The sequence below is a fragment of the Diorhabda carinulata genome, chromosome 4 (assembly GCF_026250575.1).
Source record: "Diorhabda carinulata isolate Delta chromosome 4, icDioCari1.1, whole genome shotgun sequence".
In the NCBI taxonomy this organism is placed as follows: domain Eukaryota; kingdom Metazoa; phylum Arthropoda; class Insecta; order Coleoptera; family Chrysomelidae; genus Diorhabda; species Diorhabda carinulata.
The window spans coordinates 30547817-30572662 of record NC_079463.1 but is presented as its reverse complement, the minus strand read 5'-3'; the positions used below and the strand labels follow the sequence as shown (position 1 = coordinate 30572662).

General features: G+C 33.4%; 1 protein-coding gene and 1 long non-coding RNA gene across 4 annotated transcripts; one reads left to right on the top strand and one right to left on the bottom strand.

Moving 5' to 3' along the window:
* Window positions 1–716: 716 nt before the first annotated feature.
* Window positions 717–13150, bottom strand: LOC130893233 (uncharacterized). Its single transcript, XR_009059169.1, has 2 exons — window positions 13058–13150; window positions 717–856 (listed from the first exon to the last, which is right to left on the bottom strand). It is a non-coding gene; the product is annotated as an uncharacterized LOC130893233 (long non-coding RNA).
* Window positions 10171–21282, top strand: LOC130893232 (uncharacterized). 3 transcript variants are annotated; one of them, XM_057799155.1, is made up of 2 exons: window positions 10171–10300; window positions 20812–21282. In XM_057799155.1, exon 2 carries the CDS (start codon window positions 20826–20828, stop codon window positions 21195–21197), a length of 372 nt encoding a protein of 123 aa, XP_057655138.1. In that variant the 5' UTR covers window positions 10171–10300; window positions 20812–20825; the 3' UTR covers window positions 21198–21282. The 3 variants fall into 3 exon arrangements, with proteins under 3 accessions (XP_057655138.1, XP_057655136.1, XP_057655137.1); XM_057799153.1 differs by lacking the exon at window positions 10171–10300 and adding an exon at window positions 12327–12593; XM_057799154.1 differs by lacking the exon at window positions 10171–10300 and adding an exon at window positions 16931–17011.
* The last annotated feature ends 3564 nt before the right edge of the window (window positions 21283–24846 follow it).

Sequence of the window (24846 nt, the reverse complement as noted above, 5' to 3'; positions counted from 1 at the left end):
GAGATAAAATAATTAGGAAACTCGAAGAAAATTTGAAGCTGAACCCATACAAAAGTACATAGAAAGAAAGCAACTGGATTGTTGGGGCCACCTATAAAGGATGGATAACACAGTGCCAGTCAAGAAATTTGGAAAATATTTTACTCATTTCTCGATCTCAATGCTTTCATTCGCCTGTGTTGTTTGGAAGCACTTTGATTTCTCACCGGGGCTACTAGGAATAAGTAAACTAGTAAAATTCACCATTTTTGTTATGCGAAACGCTTCTTTAATGCTCTGTTATGTATAAAAATGAATACACTTTCAGTCTACGGTGGAAAAAAAGGTTTGCACAACTCTCTAGCAAAGAGGATTTTAATCTTCTCGAATGTATTAATGTCAAGAGTTACGCAGCTCAGGAATTTTCTTCAAAACCAACGCTAAGGAAAGTTGACGTCTAAAAATTGGCAATAAAAAGCTATTTCTCTCTTCAAATGATCTATAGCATCGATCTGATAAGTGATTTTCTTGTTTCCAAGTATGATGTGTCTTAAAGCAACTACTTTTTTTCAATTTCGTTCTTTTCCAATACCAAAACGTTCCTCACTACATAAATAGCCTTACTCATAAAATAAACGAAGAAATTATCGTTAAATATGAGGTTATTAAGGTGCATTTTTCATATCATTGCATTATTCCGATAACGAGATATGTTAAGGGTAGAAAACACGTGCTCTTCGAAGATGATAATCAGTATATTTTTTTACGACCCACCATATCGTTGTCGATGATGTCGAATCTGCGGGTACCTGGACAAACACAATAATGCCCTACGCGCTCCTCTTATCAGATGGCGCTTTATTTCCACGCTAACCACCTGGAACAAAAGCAAATTTGAATTTAATCTTTTATAGACGGATAACTAACAGTACGACATATTTTAATAGGTTAAGCTTTCTTTATAACGTATTAATTAACGAATTTTATTGGGCTGACAACCTTAAGCAAAAAAAAAATCGATACATGTCAATTTTACTGATAAAAAGAAGTACAGTAGAAACGGTGGGGGTCTTACATCACGTGACTAATACATTACGACCAATATTCATATGAATTGAATCAAAATTTCGGTCGAATCAGTAGAAATAATCGTTATGACTAATATTTCAAACGTCGGCCTTTTACGAGTTGGTAATTAATTTGGAAATATAGATTTTTTAATTATTTGTATTTCATATATATACAGGGAGTTTCAAAAAAGATGATTCTGTCTCTAGGATAGATAGAAAACTGAAATTATATAGGGTTTGTCCGTATTCAAGATACAGGACGTTGAAGGAAAAACAAAACAAGATCCTATACTGAATAGACTGAATTTTTGTGAAAGGTTACAAGAAACGAAAGCACTCAGTCCCAATTTTTTTAAATGTATCCGTTTTATCGTTGGCGTTACAAAAGTTTTTTACTGAGCAAACCCCAAATACTTTTTAGTTTTCTATCTATCCTAGAGACAGGGTTACCCAGTTTTGATATTTATAAAGACTGAAAAAAGTTGACGTTTCGACTTATTTTAAAACAGAAGAGACCCAAAATCAGAAACATTTGGAAGCATATTTATGCAAAACTTTTGATGAAAATATCGATATACTGGGTGAGTAAATTACCAATTTCAAAATTAATCTTATTGACCTCCTGAGAGCTTTTTTTACTTGTTTTCTTTGATCTATATTACATCTACAATTATTTCTATATTTTCGAAAACAAAACTCTTTGACTAGCAATATGTCTTCATTTTTTAGATGGTCTTCTGTTGTCTTCTTTTTTAACACCAATAAAGAGGTACTCCCAATAGAAAGAACTTCCTGATTTTTCAGTTCATCATCTATGGTTTTGGCTGTAACATGTTTCCCTAAGAAATAAAAAGCTTGAAACTACCTAAACTGTACAGCTAAATATCTATGTTCTATACCTAACCGGCCGAAGTAACACATTATTACCAATTTTTTCTAACAGTGTCTAGACGAAAGCAAAAAAAGGGATTCACCAGGGAGACTCCTTAAACCCCTTGCTTTTCAATATCATTATGGACGAAATAATCAAGAAAGTAAGAAAACTAAGGGACTACCGGATGGGGGACCGAAATATTACAATGTTATGAGGATGATCTTCAAAGGCTTTTAACTGCACAGCTAAATCTTTCAATATGATAATGTCTGCGTCCACAACAAAGTGTATGATCTCCGATAAGATGTAAGCTAGTCATAGACGACCAGATAATTCACCAAGTAATGAATTTCAAATATCTAGGAAAACAACAGGCTACGTTGCCTGTTTTTCCTGACTGAGTTCTATAAATTGTTGCAAGAGGCCTACGTGGACAATTCTCTACCTCGTGCGCGTGTTTTTGAGTGGCGTAAGCGCTTTAGTGATGGCCGAGAGCATTCAATGCAATCTTGATCGTTTTTTTCGACATTTACGGTATCGTGATGACTGAAAGGGTTCCAGAAGGTCAGATTGTCAACTAGACTTACTATTTGTCAGTTTTGGCAACATTGCGAGAACGATTTCGTAAAAACGGCCCGATTTTGCAACAGGACAACGCACCGGCCCATAACGCGCTATTTGTGAAGCAGTATTTGGCCACTAAGCGCACTCCAGTGCTCGAACACCCGCCGTACTCACCAGATTTGGCACCGTGCGACTTTTTTTGTTTCCGAAGATAAAATCTGTTTTGAAAGGGATCCGATTTGAGTCGATGGAAGCGGTAAAGCAAAAAACTCCTGTAGGCCCTCATCAGAAAAGACTCCCAGTACTGCTTCGATCAATGAAAAAAAACGTATGGAAAGGTGTGTGTGTGTATGTAGAATAATTTTTATAATAAAATCATTTTTCGTAACCAGACTCGTTATTTAATAGCCAAACCTCGTATATGTAACAAGTGAATTTCTTCGAATTTTTGAAGTGTGTTTGTTTCGTTATCACACAGTTTATCAGACATTGTTAAAATTCTGTTTATAGAACAAAAAATAAATGTTATTTTCCGGCGGCCAGCCCTTTGTTTTCTTTGGAAAAGAGGAGTGTGTTTACGTAAATATTAACAATACCCTTTGTCTTTTCCGATGTTACCGCAACAGTATGATAACATCCAGGAAGTCGGGATTAGGTCAATCGATGTTTTTTTTTTCGTATAAATATTTTTTTAAGTTTATCTATTTGTAATTTCAATAAACACTACCCAATAAAAAAGACTTGTTTCTATTCCTGCTGATATATTTCACATATTATATACAGAATGAATTTTATAATTCTACACATTTGTACACTTTTCGTTTCATCCTCCATTTTTATTTATTGTTTGTGTACATCCACTACGATTCATATACTAATTATATTTTAATCTATCTCTATAAATATGCACCTCAACTAACAGTTGTTGCTATCTGATTAACCATATTATCATCATTTTATTTAACTGTCGTACGCTTTCAACGGTAATTCCTTTAAGTGCATGAATTTTTATTAGTTAAAACACGTATCCGTATAAAAATATATGCAATAAATGGTTTTTAATACGACAGCAGTTACTTTTAAGATTTATACCCGACCGCCAGGGGTCTACGGGAGACTTGACAACATTGAGCGTGACATAAAAGGGGGGTCCACAATCGTAAACGGGGATCCATGAAAATTTATTTGGTTTCCATATTTTATATTCAGTACAACGCGTGGAGACTTGCCGTTACCGCGCCGGCCGCCATCCCGTCCGCAACGCTTCTCCAGACGTGTTAATTAATAATATTTGTGCTTTGCATGAACTTTTTTATTCTTCACCAATATAAATACGAGTTCTCTCATTTAATGTGGAATCATTAAACGTATTTTGATTTTTTATAAGCTGTTTGCTCCTCAATAGTTTCAATGTGAGGATTTTGTTACTAGCTTAATAAGCTACACTCCGGTGTTTAATCTAGAAGCCAAACGTGAATCATTTTTGGACAATTGCTGAAACTAAAGCTCAAAATTAGCATCAGCTATGCACAAAATGGGGTCTGAACGACAAAGCGCTGCTAATATGAATTGCAAAAAACAGTTGTGCCAGCAGCAATCAATATTTTATAAAAATAATGTTTACTCCCCGTATAAAATTCGAAAAACATCTAACAAACCGTCAGTCCACGTAGACTCATCCTCTCCACCAATGAAAACATCGAATCGCAAATATAAATGCATTTCTATTGGCCGAAGCCGTATGTACACAATTTCTTTGAAAAATTCCTGCTAGACAGTCTGTGATAAGCAGTGGCGTGTCTTAATTCATAAATTTCTTTAAAAAAATAGAAAAATAATAAATAGATCAGCCGTCAAACCAAGACGGATACCAATGTCAATAGTTTTATATAAATTTTTAATTGTATCGTTTGCAATTCCTTCAATCCCGGGACTAGAAACCTTCAGCATATAGAATAGTCCGGGATGCTGGGATCAAATCCTCTATGTAGAATATATTTCGATAGTATGCGAGGTGTACCCAATATTATAAATTATACTATTCACCTCTGAAAATTTTTCTCTAGGTTTACTATTTCGAAAATATAGTCTGCCGTTTTTCAAAGGAGAAAACAACTACTTTCCTGGCTAATGCCTCGACGAACATTGAATTACATCTCCTCTAATAAACGTGATGTTCATCGACGTTTTTGCCGATATTAATATGAATACGAATCACACTGTATATCCTGATAAAACTGTTTTCCTGCGGCTCTTTTAAATCGGATTGAAACATTTACATTTTTATGAAATAAATCGGAATTACAAATATACTTTCAAGCAACATTTAAATCTTGAAGATTTGTTCGCTAAACTTTCGCGGTTGAGAAATGTTGAACAATAGAGTGAGTATTTTAGTTGAACATTTATTCAAAAGTATCATCGGACCATAAAACACTGTACAACAGTATGATTGTTGAAAAGAAACGTTTCGATGCATGAAAACGATGTTTAAGATTTTTATCTGTTATAAGGTACAATTAATTTTCCTTTTAAGTTTACAAGCTTTATCATAGACTTGGATAATTATTTTGTATTTATTTTGTTTTGGAAGGAATTTAACGATAATATTATAAAACAGTAGCATTAACCTATGTACTATAAAGAGGTGGAAAATATAGTTCAAGTTTTCTATACCATTTTCATAGTACGATTTGTCTTTAGCTTCAATTTTGACGATTAAAATTTCGTAGACGTAAAATTTCTATTCTCTTAAGGTCTGAGTAAAAAATAAAGTCACTGGTTGCCACATCTGGAGAATAAGGTGGATGTGAAGCAGCACGAGGCCCAATTGGGGTGAATAATTACACGGCTTTATTTAGATACAACAGAACAGTTATGAGTCGTTTTATTTCTGTAGCCGGTTAATATTTGAAAGAAAAAACACGTGCTTTATCCCTTTTATAGAATATATAACTGGCTGTACTCATATATCAAACGAGACCTATCATTTCAAGGTGGAACATCGACAGGCCAGCTGATATCATTTTCCATAGAGGTAGGACTTCGCAGAACCTTTAAAGACCTCTATATATCCTCGTTCCCCGAAGAATATTGACTGATATATTTCTTGAAGGAAAAAAGGACTATTACATTCGTTTAGGAATATTCCGAAGGATATATACACGAAAACATGAGGTCGATGGGAAGTTTTATATCCAATAAACATTCTATGAACAATTCATGATAATTGAAGTTGTTAATATCGGTGGAAGTTTATGAAAAATGAGTTTTGTTTCATTTCTCACGTTGCGAGAATTTTTTTCTTGCGATAAATTTTCGAAATGATTGAGTAAATGCTTCTAATTGGTCTATGAATTATCCAAGTGAATAACACAGTCCATGATTTTCTCTTCAAGAAAAGAAGAGTGGCAGTGACTTCTAGTACTTCGAAGACTTTGGGCTTCGTGAACTGGTTTTTTTGGTAACGGAATATAAGTAGAATCGACATATTTCACATTATGATATTACCTATTTATGAAGTACAAACTTTCAAAAGACTATGTGTAAAATTTAATGACATTTCGATTAATCAGAAAAAAGTTACAACCATTTAAGTGAAATTACTTTTGCTATTTTCGAAATAATGGATTCAAAACAGTTTAGTGTGTTAATTTATCATTGTTTCTTGATGAAAAATACTGTACAAGCTCAGAAATGGATTCAAATGTGTTATCCAGACTCTAGTAGTGAATTTACACGTGGTTATACAGACAGATCGTCCAATTAAGATGGTTACTCCAGAAAACATGAAACATCTCCACAAATTTGTTTTTTCTAATCATAAATTGTTGTGTTCAACTTAATTGGAGAAACAATTGCTGAAACTGAAGAATATTTTGATGCAAAAGACAAGTACGGCATCTAGAAGCTAGAGAAGCCTTGGAATGATTGTATTACTCATGAAGAAGATTTTAATGACGAATAAAATCGGTTTTATACACTTTTTTCTAGTTAGTCACACGATTTGTTGGATCGTTTTTTCGCGATTTCTTTCTTCTAGCGGTGAATAATAGTTGCTTTTCAAAATACTCATGAATATTGTACCCTACGCATCCCAAAATTCTGATACCACAAACTTACCAGCCGACTTATACATATATCCAGGCTTTGGAGTCGGTTCATACCGAGCAGCTCATTCGACAGACTGTTAGTTATTGAACGGTATGGAATGATATTGCCATTGCCAAAATTCGGGGTTATCAGAATTCAATAGCTACAAACACTCCACATAATCATCAATTCTTTGTTTTCGGTCGATTGTGGACTGACGAGACACACTTCATTCGCTATATGTCAACACGTTCGTCGGTTATAGTCTCTTTGAGGCGTTCTTTGCGTGCATGATCCTCGGAGTTCTTTTGCTCGAGCTCAATTTGCTCGAACAAAGTCCAAAGAATGTTTAGTAAGTCCAGCCATGGTTTCAATAATAATCGATTTTCATAATTTATTTTAAAAAAGCGAATAGTTCATGACTATAGCACCATATATCTATAAACTTTTGAACAAAAAATTACTTCAGGATGATGAGCTCCTTTGAATACACACCGACTGCCGTATTTCCTGTATAGTTTCCATCAGTTTAATGTACAGGGATTCAATCCTCTGGACTCCGTAGCAAGGAGCTTGGTTTTTATCCAAAATAAAGATGAAAAACAAAATATGGACGGATTAGTGATGATTATTAACCAAGAACCATACGAATCAGGTGAAATATTGGAATTTATGAACGACAATAACCGATAACATCTGGAAATATCAGAAGATTGAACTCTGAAAACTTGTCACAAGATTTGCTAGAGAAAATGTGTCGATTTAGGATAAGAAATGGTCAAGACGTCCTTCAGCTTCGAAAATAGTGTGGATTTCAAAACGAAATGTTGCTGGAAAGTTCGCTAAGAAAGAAAAATATCCAGTTATTATAGATACAACACAGATATGATTACCAATCCACATTGCCGGTTCTGTGGAGCACAGGAGGGAAAAAACATTTCTTTTATAAATATCAAGCTCTTAATAAGGCGACTTAGATGACTACAAGGGGTTTATTCAGACAAATAGGTCTGATAAAACCTCCCCATTAATAATAATGTCATAATTACTATTTTGGTACTTTGTATACGGTATAGGTAAATGATACCGGCTCTAAGCTGAGTAGTGCATAAATGAAATTGAAAAGACTCGAAATATCACCAATTATGGGATCAAGTACATTGCAAATCGTAGTTTAATATAATTTTTTTCATTTCTTTCACATCTATTATATCTAAATCTTCACTAATTTCTTATTTATTCTCTTAAAGTTAAATATTTGTAAATCTATTCCAATACCTTCAATATTTATTATTTATTTCAATGTACGTACTTTTGTATGTTTACAAATAATTGTTGTTGACATTTCGTAAGAAATAATAACAAAATAAATGTGTTAAACGTTTTTTAGGGAAGTGGATATATAATATAACATAATCAATTCAATATAATTAATTGAAATGCGAGCTGAACAAAGTGTTTGGAGGTTGTGCCTAATTAAACGCAGTAGAGGCTTTTTTATACTTATTCTAAACAAGATAGATCTGAGATAACGTTAAAAAATCATAGATAAACAACTTTTGGTAATTATTTTAGTATGTTGTGGAGAAAAGTATGCTGAATAATTTAATGTATAGGGCGCGGAAATTATTCCTTCATATACTTTTTCAAAGCTTAAAATTTAGATAGATTAGGTTAGGTTAGGTTAGGTTAGGTTAGGTTAGGTTAGATTAGGCTCATACTCAAAATATTAAGCGACTTTGGCGAGATATTCGTGATAACATACCCTTTGAAAGAACTAGATTTAATTATCGTCAGTATTTTGGGAAATTTCTATTTAAAAGACATTATTCATAATCAAATAGAATTGAATCATTTATTGAAGAAATATTACGAATGCATCCAATAGAAATTGATTATTTGTACGTGTAAATGAATGATTATTGTTAGAAATTGATTTGTGTCATTACATTAGTCGTAACTAATCAACTAATTAATGTTGGGGAGGATTGGGGGCGTGGAGGAGGTTGTTAAGAGGTAGTCTAAATGTTCAATAGACCCCTCCCCCCGCCCCTAATCCTCTTTAACATCAAGTATTTGCAAAATACCAACTATCCAAGGCAGGGTACATTTTCCAATGTTCAAACCTTAAAAACTATGTGAAGGAATTTTTTCCGCACCCTATATATACATAAATGCATCTGGAATGTTCTGGATTTTAGGTCTTAGAATTAAAGAAAAGTCGAAACGTATATATTTCAGCATAAAAAACTATATAACATACAAGAATTTCAAGGAAATCGGGGGTATGCAACCTAAACTAAATAATTACCCAGCTTTTACTAAATTAATTTTTATTTTTTGAATTCCTTGGTTATTACGAGGTATATTCACAAAGTAAGTTTTAGTTGGTTACATGAAAAATGTGTAAAAAATATTTATTGTACAAAAATTTTAAACTGGTAAACAAAGTTTTTGTATGCCTTCTTCATAGAGGTTTCAACAATGTGGTAAAAAGTTCTTTCAGCTCACATCATCGTTAAAGTATTGGCCACCGATGAAAAATTTTAGGTGTAAGAAGAGATGAAAGTCGCTAGGAATGAGATCCGGGTTGTACGGAGGCCGATCAAATTCGTCCAAGCCAAATTCCACCGAAGGGTTTTTTTCTTGCGGTATTATTTGACGTCGTGGTGAAGAATTAATCAGTAAACTGTCTTTTTTGTTGCGAAAACCGGCGCACAAGAGTTTTTAAGGTGCCAAGACTGCTTAGACTTAACTCGCTTCCATTCCATTGAATGCCGTTCAGTTTCAGGGGTGTCATAAGATATCTAAGATTCATCCCCTGTGATTATTCGAAAAAGAAAATCATTAACGGTTTCATAGTAGCCTGTCAAAAACTGAAGTAAACTGCATTTCCGTTTTTTGTATTTTGGGTATCTAACTTGAGCAAAATTTTCGAAATTTCAGTTTCAAATTCGATAGCAAGAGCAGTAATGGTTAATTTACGGTTTTGCTTAAGTTTGTCTTCATTTTTTAACTTGATTACGTCTTTAATTGAACCGTCTTCCAATCATCGAATCATTTACCGATAAATTTCATATAGTTTAACTTTCTTTGAATTTAGACAATGAATTAGATCTGCTTCCAGAATCTGCGGTATGTTGAATTGAAGCTGTAATCATAAAAAGACACTACAGACAACATGTTATAGATTTCTTCTGTTTTAGTCAAAGTAATAACCGCGCATGCTCTGCTGTCACTAATAGAAAAAGAAATTGATTTAACATTGTGAATATACCTCGTATATATATATATATATATATAAAAGTGTTCATCGTTTTTATACAGAACGTCCCGTTAACGGCATATTATTGAGAATATGTAAAATACCTGAAGCTTCCATCTAATTGTTAAAAATCGCGTACATTGGTTGATTAATATCTACCGAAAATACAGTGGATACATCAAGTAGGATCTCGCCGAGCGTAAAGAGCGGAAGCAGTGTGCAATTAATACAAATAATAGACGGAACCGACGAGGGGCAATCAGGGGGGAACTAATCCATCCCATTGGTTGGGAGAGAAAAACAATTGTTCTCTTTTTTCTGGTAGTAAAACACACGGTAAAATAAAAGAATAGTAGGTCTAATAGTGTTCTACAATGAACGCAGAACTTGAAACAGTGTATAAAGTGAAAAATGTAGATTTGTGGATGTACAGAGTGTACACATAATTATGTTGTGGTAAGTTCGACATAAATATTTTACTCTTAATTGCTTAAAATCAAATCAGGTTAGGAGTGTTCAAAAAACAGTTGAAAAATTCTAAACGAGTCATTAATTTGAGTTTTACAAATTTAATTTAAGTTATAGTGCAGAATTGTGATGTATTTATATCACCTAGAATGGTGAATGGAAGTTTTATATCGACAAAAAAATAAGATCGGCAATAAATTTGCATTAAGAGAAAAAAAGCAGCGTCGAAATGAATTTATTTAAAAATAATTACAAAATGGATTCGAAAAAGGGTTACTGTAAGGCCATCCGCACACGGGTCGGCTCGTTTGCGATTCGAGTCAACGCAATGGGAGTCGCGCCCAACCTTGTCGTTGTTTCACAGTGGGAGTCCTCACACGGGCCAACTGCCAGTCGTCAACTCAAATCCAATTGACAACGTGAATCGCATGAGTTGCACGCAACGCCGACTCCCAATCTCAGTCGCGTAGTTGCGTGCCGTACGATAGAAGACCACGGGTTAAATTGAGTCATCAATCTCAATCGATCAATATTTCTTTTGTTGAAGAAGTGGATGAGCATGAAGAGTTGTACAACTACCACCTTCTTGGTTATTCACAAAAAAGATTACTGATAGTTATCTATCATTTTTTCCTCAGATTCACTACTGCTAGAATGCATTTTCAAAAACTAGCACTACATAAAGTAAAAATATAATTTCATTCGTCCGGGCTCTGTTGCCAACTGAAACCGACTATCAGCCGAGAGTTGCGAACTGAATATGCATATGTGGCCCTTCTGTGTGCGGACTCCAGCTGCAAACAGGTTGCACAACTCCGACTGCAACTTGCAAATGAGTCGACCCGTGTGCGGAGGGCCTAAGTGTTCAAACTGATGCCGATCTTGATCAACGCATTTCAATTGCAGTCGAGAAAGATGCGCTATCTTCTTGCAAAAACGCGGTCCTTTAGAAGGCCCCATAGGGAGAAATCAAAGGTTGCCAAGTCACATAATCGTGCAGACCACTCAACGAATCCTCATCTACTATTTCCCATGTAAATCTTCGAGCTTTTCCAGATAAATTTGACTCGTGACGTGACCCTCAAAAAAGTAGGGATCCGCGAAACCTTCTGCATCGATACCCGCCCATACATACACCCCAGGTAGGTATAATTCATCCTGACTATATGGATCCTTGCCGATTTTTCGACTGTCTGACTTGTGCCGACCTCTGTATTATATTTGGAAGAGCATCCGTTTAATTTTGTAATGTGAACGAGCTTTTGATTAGTATTAAGAAGTTACTTGTAGCTAGAAAGAGCCTTGTAGATTATAGCCAGTCTTAAGGTCGACGATGGCGAAGAGGTGGTGCAATAATAAAATTTCGATATCTACTTGAAACTCAATTTATAACTATATATAAAGGCACCAACAAAACGTAAACCAGCGGTGACTAGACGCTAGAAATCTGGTTGTTCTACTGTGTCGAATAAGTGTACCTCACCAGGGCTGGTGTAAGTAATAAATAGGAGGAAGCGTCATGAAATCGTATGAAACGTGACTTGGAATTCTCAAAATAAGGCGACTTTGGGGCCAGTGGTCGAATTATTTTTAAGTTATTGAGGAAATTGTTAAGGAAATCCAGTCTTAGGGTGAAAAATGTCGTGAATTAAAGTGGCCTTGTATTAGGTGTTTGTGAATGCGACGGTAAATGGCGCGGTCTCATAGGATATTTGTGTTAGAACGCAAAATACTTCAATGCAAAGTTTCTATACACTAAAGAGCTTTCGGGGCTTCACTGAAAATCTCTTTTTCATTTTTCACTATTTTTTCATCACTAATAACATAATTTGTTATAATACATTCTGTTCTGTCTTGAAAATTAAGTGAGAAATTTGTTATTATTTTTGGAAATATTACATTTTTTTCCCTAATACTTCCACTATGATTATATATTTAACGTTGATATGCAAGTATCGACTTGATTAATCTCATTTGTAGTGAATTGTTATCAGTTGCGTCATTCAATGAAAAAAAAGTGAGCTAGACCACGCGTCGCGGTTGCATTAACTGCATTCGGAGTTCATAGATCGTGCAAGGTGCGTCGACCGTATGCGAACGTTGTTGTTAATCGATTTTGGACGCCCGCTGAAGTGTCGAGACGCCGAGTCGCGGCCATTTTACCTCAAAATAGAACGATTTTGTTTGTTTTCGTTGAGTTTTTCGGATTAATCTTTAGAGTACGTGGTGCATTCAAGTGATTACGTATCGAATCGAATTCGTGCCGTTCATATCATGACAGGTAAATGCTAATTTTATAAATATATAAATTTGTGTGAGGCAGGTCAGGAAAAACTCAACGTATTTATAATTATTTTTTATGAATTTGAATTAGGACATTTAGTTTAAACCTAAATGAACATATGAAAAAGTTACCGATGCATTCAAGGCGATTATATCAGATACGTGATACACTTTGATGTTATCAGTTATTTTGTTGAATTAATTTTAGTTAAATTTGATTTAACCACTTGTTTTTTATTAGAATACAGTTTTCTAAGAGACTAATTATGGATTTTAATTTATACACAGTGGCGGAGTACGTAATTTTTAATTTAACTCAAACTTTATTAAGAACCCGTGATTTCTAGAATACGAAAACTTATTGAATCATAGAACTTTAAACAAATTTTAACAATTTCATTAAATAGAATGAAATAAATAAAAAACTTGGTGAAGTATAGATTTAAACCCATCTTTACTCACCATATGAAGACAATAACGCGTTTTTTTCAAAATATGTCGTATGTTAAGAAGAGTTTCATGTATATTCAGCCCTTCAGGCTTCAGCATTCCTACTACAGATGTGTATTAGATCCCTCCCTCGTTGAACTAACCTGGAATCTTCATCAAACAAAATCTCTAAGTATTGACCTATGTCGTGGGGACTATATCTATGTTTAACACATTTGAATTGATACGTTTAGCTGTCTTATTTTAATCAAGATCTTTCACAGAATTTGAAATTTTTTGAAAACAACTCCGATTCAGTATCTTCAAGAGAAGTAAACACAAAAATCGATGGAATCTTTGCGAAATTTTAAGCGATTACAAAATTGAAACGTTTAATTTCAATTTCATAAACCAATTACTATGAGAATTGTCAAGAAATAAACTAAGATGTTTGTTAATATTCACTGAGAATGCGACGACTTTTTTTACTTGGTTCTTTGCTATGCTTTGATATCCTATTATCTCCCATATCACGCTTATCTATGTCCCTCGCGCTTATTATAGTAAAGGCCATGCAGTATATACCGCACCACTTGTTTATTGATTCCAATATAGCTTCTTCGGGCTCGAGTTGCCGACCTTGAGCATTCGATAAATGTATACTCTGCTGCACAATATTCTAATGTCAATAGAGGCGTGCTAGTGATTTTCGCAATTTAAATCTGTGGAAATAAGACATAAAATATCCATATCCAGCGCGGATAGTTTCCTAGAAACATCAGTCTGTATTTCTTGATACTTAGAGCCATTGCGGATGCTTCAGCCTTCCTTCACGTGTATATTGAACGCTTTCTCATTTTGACTTGCTCGTCGACCTAAATTGTAGTTTTTGGAACCGTTGTTGATATTTAAATTTAACACATTGTACATTATTCACACTACCACTACACCAACACTCACAATTACACTGTCTGACGTGCGTTTCGATAATAATGTTTTCGTCTTCGAGCAAAATCACCAAATATTTGACCTCTGTCGTGGCGAATACATCTGTGTCTAAAACATTTCAAGTAATACGTTTAACTAACAGTTATTGACCAAAAGAAGCTCTAGTTTAATCTCTTTCATCCACTATATGATTCTATGTATGGAAATACTTGTAGTTGTTGTAAGTAATATTTGTGTTAACAACTTCATTGGTTTTCCCTATTACCATTATCTAACTTTTGGTTGGATAATTTTTAATACCTGTCCATATACGTTCTAATCCAATTTTTCGTCAGCATTGAGCTGCTTTTCTGACCACTTTTTTCCAGCAACACCATCATGTCCAACTGACTTTTCAATAGCTTTATAATATCAACGTGATTTCCTCTAATTTCATCTGATTTTCTTGTATATCATTTCTTCCCAGCTCAAGCTCGAAAGTTTTGGAGTTACGTTTTCTATCTGTTTCTTATATCAACTTTATCATCGTTTAATGTGTGGATGGAGTAGAAAACATCGGGAGTATGCGAGATCGATTCTGGAATCAAAATTTTTGATAAATATTTAGTGTAGAAGCAACAGCGATTGAAAAGGAATTGTTTTGATGCGTGAAGGGGTCAGTGCCGGGCTCTTAATTGGACAGAGGATCATGTGATAGACAATGAAGATGTAGATAACGAATTAAAAATAATGGAGTAGTGATAATCACTGAAAAAGTTAATAGTTAATTTGAGTTCAGTTGAAATAAAATTGTACTCAATGCCTCCTTAGTTAATTGAAATTCAGAAAGCTGCCGTTTTTGCCCAGTTGAAAGATTGAAAGTTGGCTGGACTGAAAGGGTTAAAATTATGGTATAATGAAATTTTTGTTTTGTAAATACTTGATATTGGTAAACATGGCAACAAATGTCAAGTAAATTCACAGAGCTAAATACTGTCCCAAGACTTGTATGCTGTTCCAATGAACAAAAGTGTACTTTAAGTACCATTTTAGAATGTTATTACTTCAAAATTCATCATTTTAAAAATTTCGTTCAAGGTTTTGGCTAATAGAGAATGCTCATTAACTGAAATAAATTCAGTTTCATCTTGTATAAAAACTAGTAAAATAAATAATATCATTTTTTTTACTTTTTACTTCTTAGACCTTTTTCTATGTTTCTCATGATGAATTGTTGTTATTTTAGTTGTCTTTTAATAAAAAATTAGTTAACCAAGTACAAAATTTGACGTTCCAACTAAAATATTTCGATAAAGACCGAAGTAGGTCGAAACGTTAAATTTTTATTGTTATTTTGAAACTAATTTAAAAAAAAAGAGACCTAAAATCAAGTCAAAAATATAAATGATATATTCAGTAACGTAATACCATTTAATTACGAAGCCATCTTAATGAAATTTCACTCTGATCAAATGAAAATATTTAAAACTTTTCGTTGTTTTCTATTCAACTATTGAAATATTTTGAATTTAGTTTCAATCTTCAATTCTTTACTCGTTTTTGTCTTCACATTAGCTTTAGATATACAGGGTGTTTCTATATTCGACCGACAACGCTCTACCACAAAGAGATCTCAATAAATGATTGATTTTTATATAGGAATACGAACCCTTACGGGGCCTAGTTGCTGAGATATAGGGTGCTCAAAATTTTAAATAAAAAATTTGCCATAAATCAAGAATGCCTTTAAACTTTTTTTTTGAAATTTTTTTACCAATATGCTCCTTAATAAAGTAATATTTTGACATAAACAAACTTTGGAAAATTTTAACCAGTGGCGCGCTGTCAGGGTTAGTTGTCACTTTTATTCCCTTATTTTCTACGATACTGGAGCAACTTCTTTTTTAATTTTGTTTTAAATTCTCTGATTATTTTTAGTTAAAAACCTAATTAACTTTTATTGAGCAAAAATGAAATTTTCTAGAAATCTGTCTTTAAACAAAAGTCTGCAAGCACGTAAGTAATTTACAAATTAATTAATTATTCATTTAATTTCGAATAATGATAAAGCAACACTGTATTACAACAATCTCAAAATTGACAAAGTTACAGTAGATGTTCAAACTCTTCAATACATTTATTACACGGTTTTGTCATTGAAAAACGTGTCTTTGAGAATAAATCTGGGATTGAATGATTTCTACCGCAACTTCTAGCTATTAGATCTTGTTCAGAAATCTATAGGATTTAAGTCAGGTGATCTTGGAGGTCAACAATTGGGTCCCCCCCGACCAATCCATTTTTCTCTAAAACGTCTGTTCAAGTAATTTCTTGCCGCTGCAGCAAAATGAACAGAATCACATATAATATTTAACGGTACATTCTACAACAATTCATCCAACATTTCTTCCAGAAACTGCTCCATTTGATTTATTTGGTAAAATGTAAGGCCCAATTAAGCAATCCCAAATCATACCCACCCACATATTAACCGGCTAACGTGACTATTTCTAGAGTTGAAAATTCCTTCCCTAGTAAATCTAGGCTTGTCAGTATACAACACATATTTTGGAAAATTTCGATTTTCACGACACTTTTGTAAATACCAGTTTGAAAATTCCATACGCACCTGAAAATCTTTAGTTCTAATGCTTGAACACGGGCTAATTTGTATGGATTTAACACTTATTCTTTTAAAACTTTCCATACAGTAGAATGAAAAAATATGACACATGCCTACTAGATTATAATTTAGAAATATTGTATATAGGTATTAACTAACTAAAAATACATTTTTCTTACCAACTTGAATGTGTTAGATTCATAAAATTTGACGCATTTTTATACTCAATTCAAGACTTGTTTTCCAGATTTAAAAATTTCAATTCTTATAATTAATTACTTAAAAAGAAACCAATCAGAACATAACCTAACTTACTCAAAATGTCATTTCGAAACAGTAAATTTTGATTAGATAAATTTGACATTAATCAATTCAAATACAAATTTCTTGTCATTATTTTAATTTTTGTGGTGATACTCTTGTAGAAGGTTTTTTTGGTAAGATATATATTATTTATTTGAAAAATGGATAAATATATCATTGTATTTAAGAAAAAATATAATTGCATGCAAACTCAATAGATTTAACCCCTTGTAATCCACAACAATAAATTTTAAAATAGACAACATTTAGTGACTTATTTTTAAATATAAAGAAACGTATTTTTTGGAAACTAGCAGGACCCTTGTGCTTTTTAGTCACTTTCAATCGAATTACGACTCTCGATTGGTTTTTTCTGTCCAAGTTTCAGCTTCCTCGAGTCCGAAATCCGTTGAAGACTTATCTTTTCCATAGTTTTATAATGCACTTTTTACAAAACCGGTATAAAAGTCACGCGTTTGCCAGTATGAAATTTAACAGATGGTAGAATGAAATTTTTACTTCGTACTGAGATTTTAAAGTATCCCAAGACACTGTCAACTAAATCAACACCGCTGATGTATTGATTATATTCACTAATTAGGCAGATCAATGTTGAAATATCTCATATTTTTTTAATTAGACACCATCGTAACAACTTTGTTGTCTTTCCAAGCAACAATCACCATCAACTATCAATCAAAAACTATATTTTGGCTTTACTCGTATATACCTTGCTTTTATTAAATTCATCTTCGGAACTGCTATACATAAACTGGTGAAAGTGACCTAGTAGTATTGATAGGTAATCACTACAATTGAGGTCACGATGGCTAATAATTCACGGCAAGTAACATTTCTTTAAAAAGTTTAAATTATATTTAATTACATTAATTACGTTTGTTGTTTTGGTATCTTGGACGAATCGAACCAGTAAAGATTAAATTTCAAAATACGTATTCAACTAATTCAGTTTCCTGAAATATTGTTTAAGAAACTTTCAGGTTTTTAAAAATCTTGGACAAAAAAGGCTACAAAAATTTAGCGAAAATGCTTGAGCGTATCAGTTTCATCCTTTACATAGAAGTTTAATGTTTTTATTAACTATAAAAATGAAGAGTCGCTGATGTTACATAGTAAATCTAAATAATTGTATGGTTCCATTGAAATTAGGGGCTATAGAGTGAAAACGTTGTTAGTTTTAGCTCTATAGCTGCTGTAAGAACGAAACACATTTTCCGTGCTATAAAAACGTTTGTTATATATAGTTCAGCTCTTCTAGACCCTTTTCCTTCTTCTTAACGTTCCGTATCAAGTCCTCTTGATGTTGGCGATCATCTCTATCTTGAGCTAGACTAAATAACTGTGTTGCTTTTCTTATCTCAGTCCATTCTCTAATATTCTTCAACCAAGAGGCTTATTTCCTTCCAATTTCTCTACTTTACTCATCATAATCATCTGGAGGATATTAATCCGGTTACCACGCATGATGTGTCCCAAATAAACTATTTTCCTGCATTTAATGTCATCCACAAACTCACGAAACGCATTTGTTCTGTTAAGTACTGCATCGTTTGTTTGCTTAGCTGTCCACGGTATCTATATAATCACATTTCAAAAGCCTCTAAGCGATTAATGCTTCGACACTATATAATAGAATTGACCATATGTAACATTTGATCATCCGTTTCCGGAATTGAAATTTTAAATTATTATTAGAGAAGAGTGATCTCATTTTAAAAAATGTTGTTATCGGGACCCAGTTGTTCAGTAATGTAGCAACCAAGATATTTGAAACTGGACACTCTTTTGTCCGTTTACCTGTAGCTGTGTGTCATGGTACGGCAACCGACTAAATACCATATATTTTGTTTTAGAACAGTTTAGACCCATCTCTGTGAATGGCGTTTAAAAGGCATAGCAGTCCATTCAACTTGTCACACAGTACAACTGTATCGTCTGCGTATCTGATTGTATTTATAAGTTTACCGTTAATTTTTACTCCATATGATAAGTTGTGTCTAACTTGCTTAAAAATCTCATCGGAGTACGAATTAAACAGAAGTGGTGACAATATGCAACCTTGTCTGACTCCTCTTAAGCTTTTTCATTGATTTTCCGTTGATTCGAACGCCAGCTCTGTGGCGCCAATATAATTTTTCGATTATTCTGACGTCGGAACTATCAACTCATTTTTTCCTTAATAGATTTATCAACTTGTCTTGTGGTACTCGATCTAATACCTTTTCGTAATCGATAAAGACTGCAAATACATATTTCTGTTGATCCCGGCCTTTTTGTAGTAATATATTCAGTGCAAAAAATGCTTTTCGTGTTCCTAATCCATTTCTGAAGCCGAATTGAGTTTCGTCTTAATCTTCTTAGCACTTAGTCACTTAGTGTGACTCAAAAGACTTATCAGCCTATAGTGCTTTGGACGTTGTTTTTTGGCAAAGTTATGAATTCGGATTTTAACCAGTTCTCCGGAATTTCAACGTATCAAACATGATTGAAGAGTTTGACTAATATTCCTATGTGTTCTTCACTTAAAAGCTTTAGCATCTCTGTTGGAATGTTGTCAAGCTTCTTGTTTTTTGTCAACTTTGTAGCATGTATCACTTCTGGTTTTAGTATTTCTGGTCCTTCGCCTTCATCAAATGCCATTTGTTTTTCTAATCTAGACTCATTATACAGTTCTTTGACATACACATACCAAGTTGTTCGAATTTCTTTTTCAACGATGATTATTTTTCCTTTTGAATTCCTTGAGGTATGAGGAGTCTTCTTGTTGTATAGGCCAGCTATTTCTGTGACTTTTTTTAAACATTTCAATGCATTTATCTTTCATCCAATCTTTTTTGGCCACTCTTTATTTTTTGTTTGAATATTTTCCGTATCTGTTTATATTTTTCTGCCGTTTTCTTTGCTCTATCAAATCTAGGATCTCGTCAGTCATCCGTTGTTGTTTTTTGTGTCTTGGACTCGTTTTTGATCTTTAAAAGTATTCCAGATTCCTGTTATGTCTTATTTCTTTGTTTTTGCAATCCTTTCTACTTTATCTTTATCCCACTTTAGCACAATTCCCACAATTTTGTTATTATTTCAAAATTTTGTTATTTTCTTTTAGATTTGTATATGTTACAGTTAGTCCTAGATAATCAAATTGATCGACATTCAATATACAGAAGTCGGCATAAGTCCGGGGACGCTCATAAATCTGGCAACACTTCAAGAGTTTTTTTCAATACGTCGTATCTGCGTATGAACGCGGATTATGAAAATATGTTTACCTAATTTCAAAAATTTGCGAAATCGCCTTTATCAAATCGTTCAAGAGCGTGGGAGACGTAACAGAAATTCTTCAAAACGGGCTCTGTTGTCGACACTCCACGTTCTGGACGACCATTATCTATAATAACTAACTAAATAAATTGGGCAGCCGTCTTTATTGCAGAATTGGTGGCCTGGGGTGAGTGGGGAAGTATCCTTGTGAGTCCGTATTTTTTTGAGGGTTACGGGGGCAAATGGACAACGATTCAGCACTCGCGAATACTGGTCATTTCATGCAGGATGGAGTTTCGTCCCACTACGCGTTATGTGTACGTTGTATGTATGTGACAGGCAGACGAGGATTCGTCGAAGGCCCGTACGGTCATGTGACTTGACACCCTGTGATTTTTTACTGTGGAGATTTTTCAAAGACCGCGTTTTTGCAAAAAGACCACTCGCCCATCCCGATCTCCAAACTGCAATTGAAAAAGAATTTGAAACTCTTTGATATGAATCACTGGACCTGCCTCTCCGTTTTCTGTCCACTTATATTGAGTCGTAAGCCTGCTTCAAATCAATGAAAAGATGACATAGTCCTACATATTGTTAATACCTTTTTTTATTTATCATTTTGTTTTTTATTTAATTTGTGAATCGTTTGTTGCAGATCAAAAATTATTAATGGCTGAAGATAAGCGTCTCACAACATCGAGTACATCAAATGTGACTTGCTGCTCTAATTCTGATAAAAATAATGCAGTTTCTTCTGAAACTCAATCAGAAAAATCAAAATTAGAAAAAAATAATGGCGTGAACGGGCTCAATCACGTTTGTAGGACAATTGATTTCGGCGATTCATCTAGTATCGATGACATGTTTGCATCCTATGACGAGACTCAACGACAACAACAAAGAGAAAAATGGAATTTCGATTTTGCTAACGAAGTACCTTTGGAAGGAGATTGGGAATGGGAAAGAGTACCGGCGGAAAGTCCAAAAGCTCAAGTAGTTGTGTCTTCTTTGAAGAAAAATAGAGAAAGTAGAAATGTTTGAAGCGACTAAAAAATCTAGAATATCTAAGATTAATGGTTTTTTTTTCAATAATTTCTTTTTATCAATAAAAAATTAACTCGTCAAATTGATAATATGTTTTGTTTGAAAGATATACACCAGAAATTAACGGTATCTACATTGGAACCATCTCTTTATTGTATTTTATTAAAGACCACTTCACATTGAGTAGAATTCAAGGCGAAACGATTAAGGTATTTAATGAATTGTCAAAATCAGCTGATGCCTATTTAAAAATGGCCGCCGTGGGGTGAAAAAAATGCTCTTGACGTAAGTTTCTATGAGCAGATTTTCTTTTGTGAAGTTATTTGTTGGTTTGTAGACATCATTATTTTCAATGTTATTGCAAAAGGCTTCTACTTTGAGAAATTCATATCATTTGAACGCATTTACATGTGGTATACAATCCCTGTAACTTCAATACAAAAATTCAGATTGTACCTACACGCTTCCAGTGATTTTTATTTGTTCACGTTCGTGGTTTGGTAACTTTATTTGTCTTAAACTTCATGACATCATTGCAAATCGAGGTTGGAAGTTTCTCAAACGTTTTTAAATGCTTTCATTTATGTCTGGGTGTTGAAACCAGTTGTTAATACCAAGTATGCAGCAATGCCTATATTAGAAACAAGTGGAAAATGAGTAGCCCTTGCTATTTATTTAAAAGGGGTCAACTCCACCTGTCAGTTTGTACCTATACCCTTCAGCTGACACTTGGTTATTACTTTGCAACTTTAAATAGTATTCACTCGTGCGTCGTAAACTAAATATCTAAACTAGGAGGTAACACTAGAAACTAATATCAGGCCTATTCTAAATGGATTCACCCAGCAAAACATTTTTCAAAATTCGCGATATCATTCTACATTCAATTTGAAGAAATATGCCCATTTTCATTTTTCCAAAAAACGTTTTTTGAGTCCTGTGGCACCATGTGGAAATCTACGTTGTGAATGCGCTATTTAAGCATTTCAAACGGCCGCCATACTTTCAGCTGGTGTTCTCAAAATTAATATTTAATCAAAAACTTTCCGGGAAACCTAAAAAATGACATTTTGCTTGCAAAAATCGATTTCTCAAAAACCTCACCCTTAATTTGCGTGAATTTTGGATATATTTTTCAAGAACCCCTGACCTATCTTTAGATCTTTTGATCTATCAAGTTATGGAGTAGGTTTCATCGTAAAACTAACAACTCCATCGTATTCTACGTGAAAAAATACATGGAAAACACGTAACACTCTATTTAGAAACATTTTTAGTGAAACTCAGTTTATCCGACAAATAAAAATCGTCAAACGCTACTCACTTCCAAATCCCCGGAAAAATTATTTCCAAAGCTTGTAGTAGTTTATATTTTCCAACATTTATTTTGTAAAGAATTAATAGAATAGTAGAAAGTACATAGTTTCCATGTATTTTTTCACGTAGAATACGATGGGTGAGGTTTGGATAGGTCCAAATCGACATTTTCGTTACCGCGCCGTATTTTCCCAACGGACATTTTGGTTAAATGCCTTTTGCCAAAAAGATACGTCAGGAATTCCTGAACAACATATCCAAAATTCGCGCAAATTAAGGGAGAGGTTTCTGAGAAATCGATTCTTGCAAAAAAAAGTACTTTTTTATTTTTTCCGGAAAATTTTTGATCAAATATTAATTTTGAGACCACCAGCTGAAAGTAGAGTAAACTGCGCATATTTAAAAAAAAATTGGTACCGATAGGTTAATTTGGGTTGTAATGGCGGCCGTTTGAAATGCTTAAATAGCGTATCAACATTAACATGGCGCCACAGGGCTTAAAAAACCTTTTTCGGAAAAATGTGGTCGTATTTCCTCTTATTCTATATTGAATGATATCCCAAAGTTTGAAAAAAATCGAAAACATCGATATATACCAAAAAAACCAACAAAAGCTATTATGACATACGAGAAAATCGACTGTTTACCCCACGGCCGCCATTTTAACGTAGATCAGCTGTTTTTATTTGCAATTATATTTTTTAATATCATTCTTTTAACATACAAGTTGTATTTCTTGTTATTTTTAGAATAACAACTAATTTTATACTGAAAATCTACCTATAATATTTATTTATATGATTTAATTGTAAGTATTTAGTTATATATTTAACTTATTAATAATTTATATCATATTTTATATTAGATCTAAGTAGATCTCACAATTAATTAGAGAAATGTATTTAATAGTCAAAAAACCCAAATACATTTTTTCTTTAAACTTATTTCGTGAGAAAAAGAAAAACATTACATTACATATCTTCTCCAGGGATGAACATAAAAGATTTTTAGGTTATATTACTTTAAAAACAGTGGTTAGCAACGAATTTGAAGAAGAGGGAAGAGATGGTAATTACCGAGAGCTGCTTCCACACGTTGTTATTTTCATCTGTCAGCATTTTTTGCACCCACATTGTTCTGGATGCAGAACTTGCTGACATCAGAGATCCCGAACCATCACCCTTGGATTTTTCAGCATTGGTTCTTTCAGTTTCGCAATTCCTTTATCCGAGGACGATGGCCGGCCAAAACGTTGTCTTTAAGTCCGTCTTCGAATTAGTATCCCACTATTTTTACGATATAACAAGTATTTTGGGGAGTGGTTTTATTTAGGATTATATATTTTGCAGTTTTTCAAACTGTTAAGTGCAATAACATTTTTTCCATTCTAGTCAAGTTATAACTTTATTTTTAATATAATTTTAAGGAATTGTGCAATTCCCATTACGGCTAATATACCAAAAATTGTAAATATACTTAGTTGTATTCTATTTTTACTAATTTTATATAAGATGATGATGTATCAATAAAAATTATAGATTTCGTATGTTTTTTATTATTCCCTTGCCTCTCTATCACTATTTTAAATATATCTAAAGGCTACCAGAAACTAAAGAAATAATTGATGGGTTCCTTTTACAAGGATCCCATTTTATAACGAAATTTTTTGAAGAAGAAGAAACAGTTATAAAAATTTGCTATATCATCACAACTAACAATACAAAATATGAAGAAAAACATTTTGAGAAATAATGTTATTTTTATTTGAGGAAATATGTTCAAAAAATGTATATGCTTGGCACTAAAACTTCTAAAACATCTCCCCCAGCTCTTCAGTGTAGTAACTCTCTTTCCTGGTTAAAAAGAAAGTTCCTTTCCTATCTAACCGGTGTGCTTTTGAAAATATCGACTTTCTATAATAGTCCAGAATGTTCCAAAGTAACTAAGATCATTCCCGGAGCATTTTAGAATTTTTCCAGATATTAAGAAGGTTCCTCTTTCAGTTGAAGTGTAAACATTTCTTAGCTATAAAGAAGGTTGCTATTTCGCGATATATCACCCTCTAGAAATTTTTTGAACAGTCCGAAAAGTATCTGAGATAGTTCTACAATACCCAAGATCGTTTTAGAATGTTATATAACCTAGACATTAAGAAGGTTTCTATTTCTCTTGAAGAGTGTGCTTCAAAAGATATAAGCGTCATCTAGAAATTTCTATAAAACTCCAATAAAGTAATCTAGTAATAAAGTAATCATTTCTTATATCTCCCAGCTTTGAAGAAGGTTGCTACTTCATCCAAAAGGTATGTTTTACTTTAGAAGATATAAGG